The 21,483-nt window shown below is 42.4% G+C and overlaps 1 protein-coding gene across 6 annotated transcripts in view; it reads right to left on the minus strand.

Annotated features, from left to right (window-relative positions):
- Positions 1 to 9,897: 9,897 nt before the first annotated feature.
- The window catches only part of DNAJC13 (DnaJ heat shock protein family (Hsp40) member C13), a 159,034-nt gene continuing 147,448 nt past the window's right edge, over positions 9,898 to 21,483 (minus strand). For 5 of the 6 annotated variants that reach the window (XM_087947910.1, XM_087947909.1, XM_087947908.1 and 2 more), the window contains 7 exons: positions 21,419 to 21,461; positions 20,751 to 20,924; positions 19,917 to 20,096; positions 18,971 to 19,111; positions 11,955 to 12,098; positions 11,636 to 11,735; positions 9,898 to 10,689 (listed from right to left, as the gene is read on the minus strand). In XM_087947910.1, coding sequence (XP_087804036.1) covers positions 10,592 to 10,689; positions 11,636 to 11,735; positions 11,955 to 12,098; positions 18,971 to 19,111; positions 19,917 to 20,096; positions 20,751 to 20,924; positions 21,419 to 21,461 — 880 coding nt within the window. In that variant the 3' untranslated portion in view covers positions 9,898 to 10,591. Of the gene's footprint in view, positions 10,690 to 11,126; positions 11,242 to 11,635; positions 11,736 to 11,954; positions 12,099 to 18,970; positions 19,112 to 19,916; positions 20,097 to 20,750; positions 20,925 to 21,418; positions 21,462 to 21,483 lie in introns of all 6 variants that reach the window. The other variant, XR_015746067.1, reaches the window with a different exon arrangement.

Genomic DNA, 21,483 nt, shown 5'->3' on the forward strand with positions numbered 1-21,483 from the left:
CTTGCCCTCTTGTACTGTATCACTACATTTTCAAATGCAAAAAATATTTTGGAGAGCATAAAGAAAGGAATGCTGCACCCGTTTGCAATTCTTTAAGGCAGCTGCATTTCCCCCCCTGGGATTATGCAGTTTCCTGGGATTATGCAGCTGCCTTTCTTCCCCAGAAAAGGCCATATTTTGTTTAAAGAATTGCAGACAAATGCATCCCTGTCCACCATAGCAATGCACAATCCTATGCTTGTCTGCTTTTAGAAGACAGGTGGACGCACTTCTAAACAAAACACTGGCTGCAGATAGCTCTCTTGATCGCTCGGGGCCTGGTAAGAGCCTAAAGAGTGAAGAAGGTGGTGAGGTCGTCCCAGGGCCACTCTATGTGGTGGGCAGTCATTTTGGAAGTGCCAGGTGGCCATTTTGTTTCGGGGGAAAGTGCTTCCCCAAGGCTTCACAGTCTCTGGACTCACCTAGCCTTAGCAACAAGCAGCACCTACGTGGGGGAAGCTCAAAGCACCATTGGTGTTTGCTCTGTTAGCAAGATGGAGAGGGAAGCCCCCCAACCTGGCCCCAAAGGTTTGGAAGACACCCAAGACTTTGAAGCCCCTTTGAGGAAGAAAAAAAGACAAAGAGGTCATTCTGCCAACAGAGAGGCTGCTGCAAAAATCAGTCAAGGCCCTAGTTCCCAGAAAGACTTCAAAATTGGAGCTTACAGTTGAGAAGAGGGCTGCACTTGAGAAGCAGTTTGCAAAGACTTTGGCACAGATGCAGGCCCAGATTCAACAGGTTTCTCACTCTGGGGAGGTTCACGTTAGCCCTGAAGTTTCTTCCGGGGGTGTGTGAGTCTGCTCCCAGTCACCTGTTAGCTTGGTCCCCAGAGAGAGTAGAGGAAGAACAGTTTCCCCAGGACCTAAGCAGATCAGGGTCTTCCTCTAGACAGGCTACCTGGGGGGCTGGCCCTTCCTTCCTTGGTGGTCAGGGATCTCAAGGGGGGGCAGCAACCTACACTCCCACAGCTGCGGGCCTACATCCTGAGGAGAATAGGCCTGAGGACCTTAGGGAAATGGTCTCTGTAGCCATAAGGCAGGGCCTAGCAGAACAATTAAACAATTCCTTTACCCACAAGGGGGAGGCTTGGCCTTGTTACACCAGGGTTTTCTCCAAGGGGTCCCCCTCTTTCAGTAGGGTGTTTCCAGACAGCCGTTTTTTTTCTAGCCCTCCCATTCAGAGTGGGGGGAGGAAGAAGAGGAAGACTATTTACCAAGGCCTCTGACCATAGTCGCTCTAGTCATTCTGAGAAAGAGGAAGGGGAACTTATAGACCCCAATATGCCTCCCTTAGCAGGGGTTTTTAGGCCTTCCTTATTCAAGCCTTTGTTACACAAGACTTTGGTCACTGCTTAGCTAAGCCCTGAGGAGGTGGCCCCAGAACCACAGGTGACCACATCTGGTCACACTGATTCGTTGTTCTCCAAGCCAGTGGAGGTTCTCCCCTCCCCACTAATTTTCCTTGATTTAGTGAAAGAACAGTGCACCTCTCCAGGGGCAGGGCCTAGCCCATCTGCTCACAACAGATGATTCTATAACGTGGGCCCGTCCCTGGCCAATGCCCTGCTAATGCCTTCAGTGGATGCTCCAGTGATGGCATTGTTTTCTTCCTTGGGCACCCCTACCAAACCAGATGATATGCTCAAGGCAGAGGACAAACGATTTGAGCAGACCCTCAAGCACACTCACCAGGCAGCAGCTTGGGTGATTAGAGCATCAATGGCACCCTAGTTTTTTATGACATCTTCACTGCTCTGGCTTCACCAGCTTCAGGAGAAGCTCCTGGCCACTGAATTCAGAGCACACCAAGATCTCAATAAGATAATCATGGCAGTGGAGTTTACAACAGACAGCACTCGGAACTCGGCCAAGTTCGCTTCCAGGCCCATGGCTTCTTCAGTGGTGGCCAGGCAGCTACTTTGGCTGTGCAACTGGCAATCCAACCCCGCCGTAAATGGAAGTTGGCATCGGCTCCGTGCAGGGGTGATAAGCTATTTGGCGATGTCCTTGAACCATACTTGACGGAGACCAAGGACAAGAGGAAGGTCCTCTCTTCAGCAAGGAAGAGGTCCGAGTATTGCCCAAGGCCATATTTTTACCCCTCATCTTTCAGACCCGAAACCAGCTCTCTGTTCTCTAAAGATCAGAGGTCCTTTCCTTGCTTGCCAAGAATAGCATCCTAAAGCTTCCGGCAGACAGCAACAGGCCCCCCGGTAAGCGGCCCTTTCAAGGGGAAGGAGGTCATTCATTCAGATGCTCAAAATGAATGCCCCTTCTCCCCCTCCATCAGAAGCCATTTGGCTTTCATTGCCTCCAGATGGGAGGAGTCTACATTGGACACCTGGGTTCTTGAGACAGTGAGGTCAGGCCTCCAACTGGAGTTTCTCTCCCCACCTCCATGATGGTTTGTCCTTACCTCCAGGGACTGTTCTAAATGGGCCCTTATGGAATCGGCAATCCAACATCTCAACATATGAGCCATTCAACTGGTTCCTGAGGATCAACGAAGGCAAGGCTTCTATTCTCACCTCTTCATGATCCCAAAGGCCTCTGGAAGGTGGCAAGCCATCTTGGACCTTAAATTCTTAAACAAATTTATCCCATACAGGCATTTTAAAATGCAGACCTTGCATTTATCCTTGAGAGTGTTTGGGAGGGCGACCTCCTCTCCTCTATAGACCTCAAGGAGGCTTACCTCCATATTCCTATCTGGCCTCATCGCCAGTTTCTCCATGTTTGTTATCAGAACGACCATTTCCAGTACCGGGCACAACCCTTCGGTCTCTCGTCAGCCCCAAGGATCTTCATGAAAGTCTTGGCAGCTTTGGCAGCGTTGCTTCACACCATTCCAGTGAGGGTCCAGTGCTACCTGGACGACATACTCATCCAGTCGTAGTTGATCCACTCAGCTCATTGCAACCTTCACGTCACATTGCAGAGCCTATGTGACCACAGGTTCTCGATCAACCTAAGGAAAAATCACTTTTCACCGACGACCAGGTTGCTTCACCTCGGGACGATTATAGATACATCACTCTTTGAGGTGTTTCTCTCCCCAGATTGAGGGGAGGGCCTTCACAGTTGCATCCTTTAGAATCAGAGTCAGAGCACTGTCCCATTGTCTCTACTGTCCCAGATCCTGGGAAAGATCTCCTGCATTGGACTCACCCTGTAGGCCCATCTCCATGCCCGGGAACTCCAATGGTTCTTGCTCCCCTTTCAATGGGTAGGAACCAGCCATTCTACCTTAAGGGTACAGGTTCCTTCTCAGGTCCTTCGGTCCTTCGCATGGCCCTAGAGAGGAGTCTTACATTCAAGAAGCCAGACAGGATCTGGCTCACCACAGATGCCAATCTCCACAGTTGGTGGGGGGGCATCTGGAGGGAGAAATAGCCCAGGGTTGTTGGTCACAGGCAGAAAGAAATTGGCTGGAGCTCAGGGCTATTTTCCTAGCCCTGAAACACTTCTGGAACAGGGTGGCTGGTCACCATGTGCTAGTCATGATGGACAATGTGGCTGCAAAGGTCCATGTCAACAGGCAAGGGGGGACCAGGTCCAGGGCCTTGAGAGAGGCAGAGCACCTGGGGACATGGGCACCGGGGGTCGACAATGTCCAGGCCGACTGGTTGAGTCAGTCCACAGTAGACCAGGCAGAATGGAGTCTCTACCCCTCTCTGTTTTGGGACTTGTCATGCCGATTCAGTCCTCCGTCCGTAGACCTCTTTGCCACTCCTCAGAATGCCCAGATGGGCAGGTTCTTCACCAGGTTTCCAACCCAGGGAGTGGAGCACCTGGCCTCTGGGTCTCCTCTACGCCTTTCCCCCTCTTCCCATTATTCCAGATATAATTCGGAAGTTGTTGGAGGAAAAGGCAGAGCTAATTCTCCTGGAGCCCCATTGGCCCAGGAGACCCTGGTTCGCAGATCTAGTAAACCTGTCTGTGGTTTACCTGTCAGCCATGGAAGATCCCAACTTCCAGGATCTCCCTGCAGCAGGGGGCAATACTTTGCCTGAACTCCCAGTGGTTCAGCTTAACCATTTGGTGCTTGAGCGGCAATCTATGAGGGCTTCCAACTTTCCTGACAGGGTGATTGACACCATACAAGCTTCCCGAAAGCCATCTACTATGTGCATCTACGATGCGACTTGGAGGGCCTTCTGCCCCTGGTGCATTCCTTCGTCCAGAGCCCCCTCTTCTGCTTCTGTGGCAGAGGTGCTAATGTTCCTACAAGATGGCTTAGACAAGGGACCTAAACACGCTTCGCCGCCAGGTAGCGGCTCTCTCCTCTGTTCTATCCTGGGAGGGATATGCTTCTCTGTCCCATCACCCTTCGGTGTGCAGGTTCCTAAGGGGGGCATCTAACCTTTGACCTCCTGTTGTACATAGATTTCCCACTTGGGATTTATCTAAAGTTTTACAAGCTCTAATGAGGCCCCCTTCTGAGCCCCTCAGATCTGTATCTCTACAAATGCTGTCCCTCAAAGTAGTATTTTTAGTGGCCATTACCTTGGCAAGGAGTGTTGAAATTAGTGGCACTTTCGGTACGACAGGACCTGTGTCTTTTCCATCAGAACAGGGTAGTTCTTAGGTTAGACCTCACATTTGTCCCTAAGATAAACACTTGGTTTCACTGGGTGCAAGATGTTGTGTTACCAGACTTTTGCCCCAGACCACAACATGAATTGAAACACAGGTGGCATACGCTGGATGTGAGGCAGGCCCTCTGAATTTACATCAAATGGACGGCAGCCTTTCGAAAATCTGAAGCCATGTTTGTGTTGTTTCATAACTCTACTCTGGGGAACAAGGTGACTTCATTGACAATTGGTAGGTGGATTAGACATTGTATATCCAAGGCGTACCAAACTTTGTCCATGCCAGTCCCCAGACATGTCACTGCCCACTCCACTAGGAGTGTGGCTACTTTGGCCGCCTAGTCTACTCAAGTGTTGCTGGAGGAGATCTGCAGAGTGGCTACCTGGGCTTTGCCTTTGCTGTTTATACGGCATTATCGCCTGGATTCATTTGCCTCAGTCCAGGCATCGTTTGGTCGGAGGGCGCTTCAACAGGTGGTTCCTCAGTGGGAGTGACTGGCACAGGCATTGCCCCTCCCATGGACATGCAGGCTTTGATATGTCCCATTCCTGGACTCTCAAGGCAGCATGGATGAGAATGGGCATTGGTATCATTACCTGAGAATGCCCTTTCTATCTACGCTGCAAGAGAGTCCAGCCCCACCCTATACATCTGGTTTTGATGGTTGGGGAGGGGTGAAATTAATTTCTTATCTTCCAGAGTCACATTACATCTGTCAAGTATCCTCACCTAAAAGGTGGGTGGGCCAGCCAGGGCTGGCTTTTTTATAGTGGCAGACTCAGCTCTATGACACCGGGAGGAGGATGTCAGCTTCTGGATTTTTCCCATTCAACTGAAAAGAATGAACTTCTGATCACTGGATGTTTCAAAAGCAATTCTTTATTGAAATGAGATGATTCCAGCAGGATTCAAAACAAATTCTAATGGCTCCCAGGCATACAGTGGTAGATAAGGGAAGTTAGGACCCCTCCCCTTATCTTGATGTGCATTTTGGCAAAGACCCAACATGTTAATTCCCCCCTCCCCTTCTTTGGGAACGATCTTTTGAAGAGTTTCTCAGGGCTTATCTTTTGGAGCTGGAATTTTTATGGTCCCTTCTGCCCTTGCTGTCTCTTCAAGAGGTGACAAGTTTCTAGACATCTGGCTTCAGTCCTCCAGTTGTGTATCACGTGCAAGTTATACAGATTCAATATAAGATTTAATATATTCGGGTTACATAAAAAAGGATTACTTATACCAACTTCCCTCCCCCCTTCTTCTTCCATTGAAGAATGGCAGATACATGGATCTAACAGAGGAGCTTAACCCATTCCTGGACTTTCTTGCAGCGTAGATAGAAAGGCCATTATCAGGTAATTATACCAATGCCCATTCTTAGAGGACCCTTTCTGCAAATTTGGAGCCTATCAAAAGGGTCAACATGAAGAGTTTGTAGGATAAGTTATCACATGAACTTATTTAAATAATTGGAAAATACAGTAATTGTGTGGAAACAGGGTCCAATGATTTTATTTTCATTAAGCATTGCTGCCAAAAATAGTTTTCAATTCTAAGGTACTTCTAACTACTGCCATTAAATACCTTTTACTTTCAGTCACCAAAAGTGAATAGTTCCAAAAGTTTCCAAGAGCTTAATTCCAACATATAAAATCTATAGGATCACCATGAGTTGCCATATAGTCCATTCCAACACCACAAATGTGCAGGGCTTTCTCCTCAAAAGTCCCTCATTTTTTCTAATCTATTAAAAAAATTAATCTTCCCCCTTCACCATTCTCCCACCCCTTTCCCACCCACCCTGTGACAAAACCTCACAAAAGTGACCACCCTATACCTGCCAGGCTGTTGTAACAGTAGATTTCGATGCTCATCCATGTTTGCCAGGCCGGTAGCCCCTGTGGAGGAGGCAGTCAAAGTGGTGGCATCCTCAGAGTCTTCCTGGGCCAGCAACAGCCCCTTCAGGTCCAGCAATGCCCTGTGATATTTGTCAATGGCGAGGAAGCACTTCTCCTTGTAGCACTGAGATCCTTGGCTTTTGAAATCCATCACTCTTGGATCAGCTGCTCAGGCTCAGCAGTTAGAGAAGCGGCACTGGATTTCAAAAGCCAAGGAGCTCAATGCTACATGAAGAAGTGCTGGGGAAGCCATCGGCAAGAGGCCTGGGAGGAGAGCATTCAGAGACAACTGGGAAATGGCGGGAAATGGTCACAAGCAGACTACCTTCTGGGGAAGAAAGGCAAGCGGGAAATGGCGGGAAAACGCATGGGCGAAGGAAAGGCTACACATGGCTGGGCATGCTTGGCAGGAGACGCAATGCGATGGGGTTATTTTGTTCGTTGCCAACAGAGCCACCAACTGAAATGTAAAAATGGGAACTGGAACAACCAGCATGTGGGAAGGAGGAGCAGGGAGAAGAGGGGGAAAGTGGCCTCCTTACCTCATGCCGGCCGCTCCATTGCCCATTTCACCCTTGCAGCCCTGCATGACGGAGCTTTCCTTCACCCACCACCATCCAGATGCCCTCGCTTCTCTCAAATATTTCTTTGCCTACCTTATTTCCAGCTCCATTGTGTTCCTCGCCATCATGTGCAGGGAAAGAAAACTTTGTGTGGGGCTAAAAAAAATTCACTCATTAATTCCAACTTCATGAGATCTTTTTTAAAATGAGAAGTTGGAATTGATTGAAATTTTTTTTAGCCCCTCACAAGCTTTTGTTTCCCTGTATGCAGCGATGGAGCTGGAAATCAGGTGGGCAAAGAAATGCTTGGGTTATTTGGGAAAGTGAGAACATCTGGACAATGGTGGGTGGAGAAAGCTCTTCTGCCAATAAAAACCTTGTCTTAAATGGCTGACACTGAAAGACAGAGCAAAAGCTATCTGGAAGAAGCCAGTTGGCCTGGTAGTCAAGCAGGAATACTTTTTCTCTCACACTCCACCTGCCACACTCCCAAATTGTATTGAGGTGGGTGGGTGGCTAAGCAACGGGCAGGAAGCCCTGCCATGCCCTGCAATGGTGGGGAGAAAAGATGGCAAGAGGTGGTCTGTCTCGTTCCATGCGCCCCAATGAAAGGCAGCGGCAGCGCAGCTGCTTCCCTTCCCCGCAAAGAGGGCAGGCAAGCACCTGGGCCATGGGCACCACATGGGAAGGCAGCAGGGAAGGCAGGCAAGCAGGCTGGGCTGCAAGAATCGCATGGGAAGGCATGTCAGCAGGCTGGGTCATGGGTACTGTGTGAGAAGGCAGCAGGGAAGGCAGGCAAGCAGGCTGGGAGGCATCTGGGTGAGAAACAAAGGGAGACTCACCAGGCAGAGATCAGCTGGGCTGTGTGATCAAGGTGAGGGAACCAGAGAACAGCAGCTATGTCTCGGGCATGACTCTAGGCACCGGCCAAGGCAGGAGAAGTGACTGGGAGGGGGCAGGGTGGATGGTGCCAGCCAGTGGTGCAATTTGTTATCTGAACTGCGCAAAACCGTAACAACTGGTTCACTCGAACCAGTCCGAACCGGCTGAATCCCACCTCTGAACTGGACACAAATTAATAAAAAAACATATGGAAGAATATGGTAAAGTTGCAGTATTGATAATGAAGAGAAAACTAGGATACTAGTCAAAATGTTACAGATAAACAAACAAAAAAGAATTGATGAAGACAGACATTCAGATAGTTAATAAAGTAAAATACTTCAGAATTCAATTAACAGCAAGTTCTGCAACCATTAAAGAAGATAATTATTCTAAGCTGTTGCAACAAATTAAACTAGATTTGGAGAAATGGAGATATTTGCAATTATTGATGGTAGGAAGAATAGCTGTAATAAAAATGAATAACTTACTGAGAATATTATTTTTGTTCCAAACAATTCCGATAAAGTTAGAAAAAAATTACTTTGAGGAGCTAAATAAAATGATGTTAAAATACATTTGGCAAGGGAAAAGAGCAAGAATAAGATTGAAAATGCTACAAGACTGTAAAAGGGGAGTTTGGATTGCCAGATTTTGGATTTGTGATAGCGCAGTGGTTAGAATGCAGTACTGCAGGCTACTTCTGACCACAGCTGGCTGCCTGCAATTTGGCAGCTTAAATATCACCAGGCTCAAGGTTGACTCAGCTGTCCATCCTTCTGAGGTTGGTAAAAGGAGGACCCAAAAGGGGGGCAAAATGCTGACTCAGCAAACCACTTAAAGCACTATAAAGCAGTATATAAGTCTAAGTGCTATTGCTATTTGATTTAAAACCAGAAATATTTTTGTTGAGTATTTTACTAGAACAGTATAATAAAGGGAATTCATATCTAATTTTACATGTGTTAACAGCAGTGAGAATTTTTTTTTTGCACAACAGTGGAAAAATGAAGAGATCCCTATAGATGAGTGTTATAAAAAAATTAGAATGCACAAAGATGGATAGATTAACACTCAAAATAAAGAAGGAAGAAACAGAATACTTTTTAACATGGGACTTGTTTTATCAATGGTTAAGAGAAACCAAGGTAGAAACTAAAGAGATTAAGAGAATGATTAATTATATAATGAAAGTTTACTATTATGGATAAGCTAATATTACTATTACTATGTGATTATTGTTATCTATATTATCTTTTTTGTTGTTCAAAAATAACTACACAGACAACACGCTGTTCATATAGATTTTGAGTTTTTATGTTAAAGAAAAATGTGTGTGTGTGTGTATAATCAAACAGAAAGAAGACAAAGAATATTATCAAACTTCGAATTTAATTAACCAGTGGCTGGAAAAAAGGAGTGGAGAGTAAGAGTTGTATTTGTATTGTTAAGCAAATTAAATACCCAGACAACACAATGTTTATTAAGCACTAAGGAATGTAATTAATAGAAACTGAATAAAATTTATTAAAAATAAATACATTTATTTAATTACACACTGCAATCCATGGGCTTCTTTGTTGTCAGTTTCACAAAAGGATTAATTGGCACTCATACAAGAGCTGAAACAGTGTTAACCATTTGCTCAAATATAACTGCATATAGTGGAGGAAAATTCCGATCTAATTTTTCCCCTACAATTCCCAAGTTATGTTTTGTAGAAACATAACAGTTTTTGTCTCTGTTGTTGATAGTTCTTGTGATTTCTAGCTAGAACTCTGAAAAATAACTGAATAATTCTGTCTTACCTCATGCCATCAGAGCCAGTATTAACAGAAAAAAATATACAATTTTAGATCAGTATTCATAAAACTATTTGATTTTCCTTTTAGCTTTACCAAGAAATAAAACAGTAATACAAGCTTGTTTCAACAAGGCTTTCGGTTCCCTTTATTCTTTTAAATTTTATGTACATATGAATGATTTGTATAATGTACATTCAATATAGAAAGTTTTATATACTGAATAATGTATAGAACATATCACAATGACACAATGCTTTTATATACCATGTAATTTTTAAATATCATTTTGCTGTATTTTAGTTTTTTGATTTGGTAAATCCAGTTAAACACACAAGGATCTTATTTATGCTAATGATTGGGGATATAGACAAACAACATCAAGCCAGTCAAGTTCTCAGAGGATGATCAAGTCCAACTTGAAGCATTGAAGAAAGAAACTTCTAGTGCAATTTGGGAGAATCAAATGATTTAGCCAATTCTTTGAGACTGCAGTTCAACTTCAGTCATGCTAGTTCATATAATACAAAATACTAAGAAAATTGTTTCAATTCACAGTCTTGTAAACAAAAATATAAAGAAATAAATGTGCTTATGTACAGCAAGAAAAAAAATCTTGTGTACTCTTTTAGGCTGATCCACAAAGTACTTTCTTATGTTACAATGCAGTAGAATTGTAAATTTTCTAAAAAAAATATTCATAGAAAAAGGAATAACACTGTTTTGAAACTGGGAAAGGCAGGGAAAATTTATTCTAAAAGTTTAAACCAATAAATCTTTGCCTTTGAGTCCCTTGTGTAGGCCATTCATATCCCTTAGCCAATATCTCCAGCTTCATGATCTACAGGAGGTGGAACATTGGGCATAACAGATGAAGGCCTCCCTGCAGTAAGGTAGCCAGCAACTCCAGGACCTGTTCCACAAGGAAGAAAAAAACACCACAATATTGAGTATGTTGTTAGGTCAGTTCAGACCAGACTAAGATTACTTGTTTTATCTGTGGCATGGCAGTTTTTATTTTCAAATCCCTTTAGCTAGATTAATTATAAGCAGTCTGCTATCAGAGTTCAGAATTCCATCCTTCCCATATGTATCTTCAAGCGTTCTTTAGATAATGTTTTGACATAATTGAAAATAGGTTTTTACACATATAATTATAAAAATTCTTATTTATACAGCTGTAATTTGGCACCCTGAAGTCAATGACCCCAAAAGCACAGCAGCAAGTACAGCATTTTGTACCAATTTAAAACAGCCTATGTTTGCTACAATGGTACATCATGGACCTTGTAAGCATATAATCTGTGGGATAGCACAGAGGCTACATGTACTGAGCAAAATGGTATCTACCTGCTTTAGTGAATGCAAGAGAGAAGTTTAGCAAGCTGCCTGCCAAAGGAGATCTAAAGCCCACTTCTGAGATGAAGGGGACTGCTACCAGATAGAAGGGAAGGAGAGGAGATACCTGAAGGAAAAAGAAACCGGAAGCAAGGGAAGTACAGATGGCAAAGCACTTCAAAGCAAAAAGTGAAGCATAACTTTATCACATTTTGAGGCTTTGTGGTCTGATGTTTGAAACATAATCTTGTAATCCTTTGAGAATTAAAGATGGGTTTGAAAGGAAGTTACCTTTATATTTATTCCTTAGACCCTTCAAGTATTTGTTGCTGCTTTCATAATCATCTATTCAGATGTAAACCCTCAGAAGAAATGATGAATGGGAACATCACTTTAGTCTGTATTGTACTATGTAGCAATTTCATTAACAATTCTACATGAAAACCAACTAGAAGTCAATTAAGTGATCTTTCAAGAACAGACAGACAAGGAAGGAACCCTCACTGTAAATGTACACTGACCTGTGAGGTATCCTGCTGTCTGAGTTTCAGATATGAACAAGTCATGTTTCTGATCTTTGAAGGCACTCCATATAGAAGATTGAGACAGGATTTCATTCACCTACAAAAGTGGGAAAATAGAGAAAAAATTGTATTTGCTGTACAGGTCGGAGAGGGCTCACTTATGGAAATTAGCTTAGTGTCATTTTTGATTTTACTAAAACCTTAGATTTTATAACTTTACCAGTCAGAAGAACTTGTATTTTCAAAATAAATGTTACAATGAATCATCTTATTCCATGTGCTCTAAAATGAATTTAAGACATGTTTGGGATTTTACCTGTTCTCCATACTGTAAACTGCGAGTCATTGATTTCAGTGCTTTAACAATTTGAGCTTTTGTAGCTGAAGGGTTTTCCAGATTCTCAAGGCCAACACCTTCAAGCAATTTTAGGAGATAGGGTACTAAATCTGCTTTCAAGGCCTGCAAGACAATGAGAGCATATTCTTAAATTCAAACTAAGACATTTTGATTAAGACTTCTGTGAGCCATACTACTGCATTTAGCTGAAATTAAAAATATTTCAAGAGCAAATGAATATAAATTGACTACAAATGTGGAATCATGAAATATATGAGCTGGAAGGAATTGTATGGATGTTGTATAATTCTATGTAAGAATCCTTTCTTAACAGGGATTATCCAACCTGTTTGAGGGATACAATATTGTTTTGGGCCAGAGGTGGGAAACTATGTCCCTTTTATGACTTATGATGGCTGAGAAATTCTGGAAGTTGAAGTCCAAAGTCATAAAGGGACCATAGTTCCCCACCTCTGTTTTAGGCAAACAGCTTAATGCTCTGTCAAAAATGTCTTAATATTTGGTCTGAATCTTATTTTTTAATTTTGTCTCTCCGTATTCAAAGAACAGGTCTGTAAACAATGGACTTTTCCCTTCAACCAAAAAGAATGAACTTCTGAAAACTAGGTATTTCAAAAGGAATTCTTTATTGAAAGGAAGTGAATCCATTACTAATCAAAGCAGAATCTAAGATGCTTCCAGGCGTACAGGAATAGATAAAGGGAGTTAGAACCCCTTCCCCTTATTTAGATGTGGATTTAGTCCAACAAAGAACCAACATGTTAATTCCCCACTCCCCTTCTCTGGGAACATATCTTAGAAGAGTTCCCCAGGGAGTATCTTCCAGAATTTTTTTGGTCCCTTCTCCTCTTGCTATCTCTCCAAGAGATATCATGTGTATCATGTGCAAGTTATACAGATTCAATATAAGATTTAATATATTCAGGTTACATCAAAAAGGATTACTTGTACCAACTCCCTCCCCCCTTCTTCCCCAATTGAAGAATGGCAGAAACATGGATCTGCCCTCCTCAAAAATATGATAAATACACCTGGAAGACATAAAACATGTGTTACATTTACAACTTAGGATGGTTTGTGAGGGTATTTCAGGTGGAACTTCCGTAGTAATGTGGGTGCTTTTAAACGTCGTTTGGCTACCCACTCATTTTCTGAGGCAGGAAGATGTTTTCAAGCTGAGGAAGGAAGGTGTTTCCAAGCCACTGTGGATCCACGGTGAGTGCGCGAATCAAGGATATCTTTAATTTCAAAATGTTGTTCCCCGTGTACCATAATGGGAGCTGGAGGTGTGAGAAGGGGAGGAGTCTAAGGTTCGAAGTAATATCTGGTTTGAGTAGGCTACAGTGAAATACTGGATGAATCTGTCTAAGTGTTTTGGGAAGTAGAAGCTCTACCATAACAGGATTAATAATTATGGAGATGGAAAATGGCCCAATGAATTTAGGTCCCAGTTTCTTAGAGGGTTGCAACAATTTTAGGAATTTTGTGGACAAATATATGCGATCCCCAACTTTGAATGGTTTAGGATCACAACTTTTTTGTCTGCTTGAGCTTTGAAAGCTGCTCTAGCCTCTTGTAAGGCTAGTCTGACCACTGGCCAAGTGTCTTGCAAATTATTAATCCACTCCTTAAGGGAGGGAATTTCAGGTTCCTTGGTGGGTAGTTCTGGCATGGAGTTGAATTCTTGGTCTGTGGCTACCTGGAATGGGGTGAAACCAGTGCTGCTGTGGACGGTTGTTGTATGCTACCTCTGCAAAAGGAAGGTCAGTCCAATTGTCCTGTTGGTAATTAATAAAGCATCTTAAATATTGTTCTAACACGCTGTTCGATCGTTCAGATCCACCGTTAGTCTGGGGGTGATTTGATGACAACAACCCCTGGGTGGAGCCTAATAGGTTTAAAAACGCCCGGCAAAATGTGGATGTGAATTGTACACCCCATCTGAGATAATCCGTTGGGGAGCTCCATGAAGGCGATAAATGTGTATTAAAAACATCTTTGCCAAGGCCTTGGCTGTTGGGATCTTTTGGCATGGTACAAAATGAACCTGTTTTGAAAAAAGATCAGTTACAACCCAAATGACAGTATTTCCTGCACTTTCAGGGAGCTCCACTATAAAGTCCATAGAGATCTCTTTCCAGCATGCTGAAAGTTCTGCCACTGGAGGTTTTCCTTGCCTTCTTTTTGCAGCAGCACAGATGGGGCAACTAGCAACATAGTTTTCAATGTCTTTTTTGAGAGATGGCCACCAAAATTGTCTTTTGATGAGGTGCAGGGTTTTTACAAAACCAAAGTGTCCCGCTATTTTAAATTGTGGCAATGTTTCATGAGGTCCATCCCCTGGCTGGCAGGGACATAAAGTTTGTTTTCTACCCAGGCTAGGCCATCTTTGAGTAAGCAAGTGTTTTTGTTAGCCTGGAGCCAGTCGTCCTTAAGTAGTGCTTCCTTAAATATTGAAGTCATTGCGTTGTCAGTCAGTGATTCTTTCTTCTCTTGTGCCTGGGTGATTACTTTGGCTGCAAGTTGGGTTGGTTGGATCATGGATTTTATAACTTCTTTTTGCTGTTGTAATGTGGTTTCCTGGACAGTGCATCTGACAATAAATTTTTCCCCCCTGGGAGATATTCGAGAGTGAAATTAAAATATTGAAAATATTACTGTTTTTCTGAGAGTTTCTGTGGAGTTTTCAGGGCTTCTAGATTTTTATGATCAGTCCAGACTTCAAAGGGGATTTGGTTCCCTTCTAGGAACTGTCTCCATGTGAGGAGTGCCCATTGCACAGCATATGCCTCTTTCTCCCATATGGCCCATCTTTGCTCAGTTCCTGTCAGTTTCTTGGAACTATAAGCACATGGTTGTAACTGTCCACGAGTAGACAGTTCTACTTTTGGAGTAGAACTGCTCCAACTGCTACATTGCTAGCGTCTGCTTGGATGACAGATGGTTGTTCAGGGTCTGGGTGTTTCAAGATTGGTTCTGCTGAGAACAGTTGTTTTAAGTTTTTCGAATGCCACTTGGCATTCCATCGTCCAGGTAAGGGGTTGCCTTGGTTTGGGTTTCTCCCTCCCTTTCGTTTTTAACAAGTTTGTGATGGGGAGGGCGATATTCACAAAAGGTGGAATGAACTGGCGGTAAAAGTTTGCAAAACCCAGGAAGCTTTGCAGTTGTTTGCAAGTATGGGGCGGCTCCCAATCGATGACAGCTTTTCCTTTTTGTGGGTCCATCCCCTCGTGGGATATTCTATATCCCAGGTAGTCAATTTTTTCTTGGTGGAATTCACATTTAGAGAGTTTTGCATATAGTTTGGCATTTAGTTTTGTGAGAACTGCTCGGAGTAACTTGATGTGTTCTTCTTTTGTTTCAGTGTAGATTAAAATATCATCGAGATAAACTAGAACTCCTTTGTACAAAAATTCATGGAGAGTCTCATTAATTAATTGCATGAATACGGCAGATGCTCCTTGTAATCCAAAAGGGAGCACTTTAAATTGGTAGCATCCCAGTGGGGTGTTAAAAGCCGTCTTCCACTCATCCCCTTTCCTTATTCTGATGCGGTAATATGCCTTTCGTAGGTCTAACTTTGAAAAAAAAATTCCTTTCGAGAGGTGGGCTAACATGTCCTTCATGAGGGGGAGTGGATACATATTCTCTATGCAAATTGCGTTCAATTTTTTGTAATTAACGCACAAGCGTGCTGAGCCATCTTTCTTTTCGCGGAATAACACTGGGGCTGCTACTTTTGGTCGAGTAGGTTTTATGAAACCCCTTTTTAGATTTTTATCGATAAATGCTCTGAGTTTAGTTCTCTGGGGGACATGCAGTACATTTTTGGTTTTGGAAGTTAGCCCCTGGTAGGATTTCAATGGCGCAGTCTGTGGTGCGATGGGGTGGGAGTTCATCAGAAGCCTCCTCATTAAATACTTGGTATCTCGTATCTAAATCCTGGTACTTGTTGGGGATCTTAATGGGTTCAGCCGGCTGACTGGCCATGGCTGGTTTTCTGTTCTCTGTTCCCTTTATTTTCCTTTCCTTTCCTCTGGGCTGTTTGCAAATGCGACATGTTTCTGGAATGTACGATTCCTCTCTTCCAGTTTATTTTTGGATTCCATTTCCGTAGCCATGTGAGACCTAGGACTAGTGGCCCTTTCATTCCTGGTGCTACAATGAATGTGAGCATCTCACTATGGTTCCCTAGTCTTATTTTCAATGGTTCTGTGGCAAAACTGGCTGGCTGCCCCCGCTATAGTTCCATGTAATTGGCAGAAAGTTATGGGATTTTCCATTTTCTTTAGTTGGATTCCCAATTTCTCTGCTAGGGAGAGGTAGATTAAGCACTGGGTGCATCCCAAATCCAGTAACACTGCAACTTCCTCCCCCTTCCCTCGGCTGGGGATAAACAGTCTTAGGGGGTAGAGTGACTGGTTCAATTGGGTCGCTTACCAGTGGGTCATCTTCTGGATTGCTTTCTGACTGGTTCAGGTCTTCTCAGGGTGTTGGGGATTCTTTCTCTGGGTTGGGGGCGGACCAAAATCCCACAGCTACTTGGTTTCTCAGGCCAATTTCTTTTCCTTGAGGGCTGGATGTTCCAGGTTTCCCCCCTATGGGTGGTCTGGCTTTCTGGCAGGGGTTTTTGAACAGCATTCTTTTCCACACTTAAAGAAGCCAGATGGTCTTGGAGTCATGATGGTTTGGGGTTTGAAAAATTCCCACTTTCTCTGGGGTGGGGATCTTCTCCAAACTTTGCCATTGCGGTACTGGTTATGGGTCATGTCTATCTCTGCCTCCTCTGCCATCAGGTACCATTCATGCAGGAGGTTTGGAGCCCCACGGGCCAGGCAGGCAAGTGTACAGGTTTGAGTCCATCTTTGAATCAACATTTTAGGATATCAACTGGCCAGTCGACTCAGCTGGACAGGTCACGAAATTCCTTGGTGTACTCAGCTACCAGGAGATGGCCTTGCCTTACAACTCTAATGCAGTCGCGGGCTTTTCTACCAGTGAGGGGATCTTCGAAGCGGTGGTGTAGGGCTGTCATGAATTGATCAAGGTTCCTCAGTTCTGGGGCGTTGACATTGTGGAGAGTCACCATCCATCTGGCTGCTGCATCTTCTAGGGCCAGGGTGACGACTCGCACTCAGGCCTCCTGAGTCAGGAAATTCCACCCGTGCATGTAGGTGAGGACTTGTGCCAGGAAAAATCCCAGGTTTTGAGGGTCCCCATCAAATTTTACCCCCAAGGGCGGGAACTTTCTCTGCAGTTGTATGTCTCTGGGTTGGCCAGGATTAATCCCCTGCTCTGGGGTGGCAAGGGTTTGGGTACCTGGTATGGCTGCTGGTCCTCCAGCTTGTTCCAATGCCTGATCATTCTCAGCTGGATCAGGGGTGACGGCTCAGGTTCCCTCAATTTCTGGTTCACTCGCTCTGCCACATTGGCAACTTGGTTCATACCTCACATTGAGGTCCTCCAGGGCTTCCCTCACGAGACGATTTATGTACTGTTTCAATCGGTCATCTGCCGGTGGCTCCTTGACCCATTCTTCCTGATCAGAGAGGGGCTCCAGCTCCATTTTCCACCCGGATTTACGATTACCCGGGGTGAGGATTAGTCCCTTGGTTCTTCTGTCCCAGCTATCTCTTTCCTACGCCTATAGACTACCGGGGCTTTGTGGAGTTTTCGCAGGCAGCTTCACTGTCTTCGATCGGGTACACAAAGTCAGTGTCTGGCTTGGTAGTTGTCGAAGTTTCTCCCCAGCATTCGGCTTCCCCTTGGCTCCTTGCTATATTCAGACATTTTTGCAGGGTCTCCTCGGTAAAGTTTTTTTTGAAAAAAATCCTCTCCGGGTTGACCCATTACTAGTTGAAGCAGAATCTAAGATGCTTCCAGGCATACAGTAATAGATAAAGGGAGTTAGAATCCCTCCCCTTATTTAGATGTGGATTTAGTCCAACAAAGAACCAACATGTTAATTCCTCCCTCCCCTTCTCTTGGAACGTATCTTAGAAGTTTCCCAGGGAGTATTTTCCAGAGCTGGATTTTTTATGGTCCCTTCTCCTCTTGCTATCTCTCCAAGAGGTGACAAGTTTCTAGACATCTGGCTCCAGTCCTCCAGTTGTGTATCATGTGCAAGTTATACAGATTCAATATAAGATTTAATATATTCAGGTTACATCAAAAAGGATTACTTATACCAACTCCCCCCCTTCTTCTCCCATTGAAGAATGGCAGATACATGGATCTGACACCTATACTCTACATTTTCATAGACAACTAACATATTGTCAATCATTCTCTATGGAAACTATGGATCTTCAGTTTCTTTAACCATTCATCAGAGGGCTTGATTTGCAGGCCTTATGGTCATAATGAATTCCTCTCTGAACCCATTTCAACTTTTCTATGTCTCTTAAACTAGTATACTTTCATTACTTATATACCTGCCAATTTTGCCTGAAATGTAAGTGCTGGGGAATCTGGCATTTCTTGAGGGTTCACACCATATTCCTAACATTTGATAGTAACCACATAATCATATGCAAAAAGTCCACCACCTTAACACTGTTGACAATACAGTGTCAGATAATCCAAGGAATTTTGATCAGCAGAAATCAAGGAGAAAAGTATTCCCTTCCATGATCTCTTACCTCCAGAAGTTAGATCCCCCATCACCTTCTGGAAAAGTCTTAAAACCTGATTCTCTCTGTACCCCCAATGGGGTATGCTGTGGTTGATAGAATGAGAGACAAAAGTACACTCCTGTACCATCCACTCTTGGTTTTAACCTCTTATTTGTGTAATTGTTAACCTTAGTTTTAATGCTTTTAATGTCTTTATATCTATGATTTTATATTATTGTAAGCCACCCAGAGCCACTTAGGATAATGAGACAAGACATAAAAAGTATAAATAGGAAAAATGCACAAGTATTATCATAAATCAAAGAACTATTTTATTAGAAAATTACAAAATTTGCTTACTTGCACTACTAGATCATTTTGTTCTTTTTGAAACATTCGATTAAGTGCTTCACAGGCTATGCCAACGTTATCTGATCTTTTCTTCATTCCATTCATCAAAGGGCCAATGGTCTCTAACACTGCCATTGAACGAACACAAAGCTATAAAAATAAAAGTTTGCCAAATATTAATATCTTGCAATTACCCAAGTTAAAGATTGATTTAAATCCTGACTGAGGATTCAAAGAGACTTCAGTAAAAATGTGAAGTATTGTGAAATGTGTGAAATATTAGGAACAATCTTAGGAGCTTTGTTCTATATTCCATTTCAGTCTGCTCATGAAGAAAGCTTGCTTGCACTCTTCTAATTGGAATACATGTAGGAGATGAACAGGCAAACCTGGGGCAATGGAATTTAAAAAGTATCAGCCTAAAGTCGTTACTTTCCCAAAAACCGTCTAAGTTCAACCCCTCTTCCATTGACCATTATCAACTGCCAATTTAGAACTGAACATTAGTTGACTAGATTTATGTCAAGATTTATGTCAAAGAATCAGAACATATGTTAAGTTGCAGTTAAGATTTATTGTTCAATCCTATTTAAGAATCTAGCCAATTAATATTGGAACATAACAACTGTGGGCTGATGATTCATTTAATTTCATCCCTTGGCTCTGCTTGTTTATCTCCTACAATGAACAGTTGACTGTTGAACAGATGCAGGCAAAAGGACACGAGGAGTGGCATTTAAAGACCTACCTTCAAAAAAATGGCCCTATTGATACCCTGCCTAGTACCCTGTTCAGTCTGCCTAATAATTATCTCAGCAGAAAGATGGATTACCTAATTTATAAATGAGAGACACACAACAACTAAAAAGAAATAACTGTAACCAAAGAATGACCTTCTTGTAGAAGGCCAACCCTCAGGAACATACACCTTTTTTTGTGACTTAAGGCTACATACCTCATTATCAGATAGCATGTGTATGACTCGCATAGCACTTTTAGGAATAGCATTGTTCTTATGATTCATAGCTTGAAGGATCTTGGGAAGATGACCCAATGGGGGAACCTGGTCTGCTAGCTGAGGTTGAGCACTAAAGAGGCTTACTGTTGCTGTTGTTATTGTTTCCAAAGTTTCCCCCTGTTTCAAAATACAAAGAAAGTAAATTATACAATAGCACAATTAAACTTTAATCACATTAATCAGATTGAAAAACATGACTGAACAGCACTCACAAGTTTTACATGAATGGAATATTTTAAAATTGTATTCACAACATAGCTTCTCTTATTGATAAAATTATACTCCAGGTAGTTTTTATGGTTTGGAACTTACATTGGAGAAAATTCAAGTTGCATAGTTTTTATTATATTTACACGAGTTGTATGAATAATGAATCAATCATGCATACATTCCATGAGGTACTGCTTCTAGTTTATTTTTGACATTTGAAAAACTATTTTCATAGGCTTCACTGATTTCAATCTATATTAATGTCTTTTATCATCTTGAACTGTTAGTCAATATAAAATATTCTATTACCAAAATAAAAAAGTAATTTTATTTTAGATTTATTGAAAAATAAAATTATTATGTAAATCTACTTCAGTGAATGCTGCTATCAACAGAAACACTCAATTTTAAATTAGCGAGTATCAGCTAGAAAAGAATTCAAATTTATTTCTTCCTCAATTTATTTCTTTTTCTATGAATGAGAAGGATTCTATCATCATTTTCAAAAATTTAAATTAACAATTACACAAAGCTGAAGTCAAAGTTAGAAATTAAACTTACATGGGGATTATTCTTCTCCAGTAGTTCAGTAAATTTTTCTAATAGGGCAATGAGAAATTCTCTAGGTTTCCGTAGGACCCAGGCTGGCTGGGCAATAAAGATTCTTAGGAAGACACCCCCTACAGAAAGTTCACCCTCTGCTTCACCATATACTACAGCAAAGTCCTCCGGCAACTAAATCAACCCAAAAAAAGGAGAAAAAAGTTATTCTGTTTCTCTGACATAAAAGTTTCAGCTATTTTTTATTACTTATGAATTAAACGAAAAAAGTTAGAATAAAAATATCTAAAACTGAAACCAAGCATCTCTACTAGATTACTTTGCAAATCTGATAATTGAATAGGAAGACAGTTGAGCCCTAGCTTGAATCGCTGGTGATTAGGAAAAAGAGGAGCTCCAACTTAGCTATTTAATACATGATAATATATAGTTGCCACTTCCCCAATATTGCCCTGCAAATAACCACATTATCTGGAAATTGTAAGAGTTGCATATTGATGTATTTTGAGTGTACCAGCTTTAAGAAATATGTTCCACATAGTCCTAATATGATAATCAGGGCAAGCAAGGAAAGAATATTTTCCCAGAATGAAAATGGACAGAACAGAAGCAACAACATAAAACAAAATGTAAATATTTTAATTATATTTATATTAGGATGTTTTTACCTTCCAGTTAATGTCAGGGTTATCCCTTTGCAGTTTAAAGTGCCTTTTAAACAGAGGAAAGAAAA

The sequence above is a fragment of the Notechis scutatus genome, chromosome Z, assembly GCF_049901735.1.
Source record: "Notechis scutatus isolate UNSWTSFEM ecotype Mainland chromosome Z, rNotScu1.2, whole genome shotgun sequence".
Lineage (NCBI taxonomy): Eukaryota > Metazoa > Chordata > Lepidosauria > Squamata > Elapidae > Notechis > Notechis scutatus.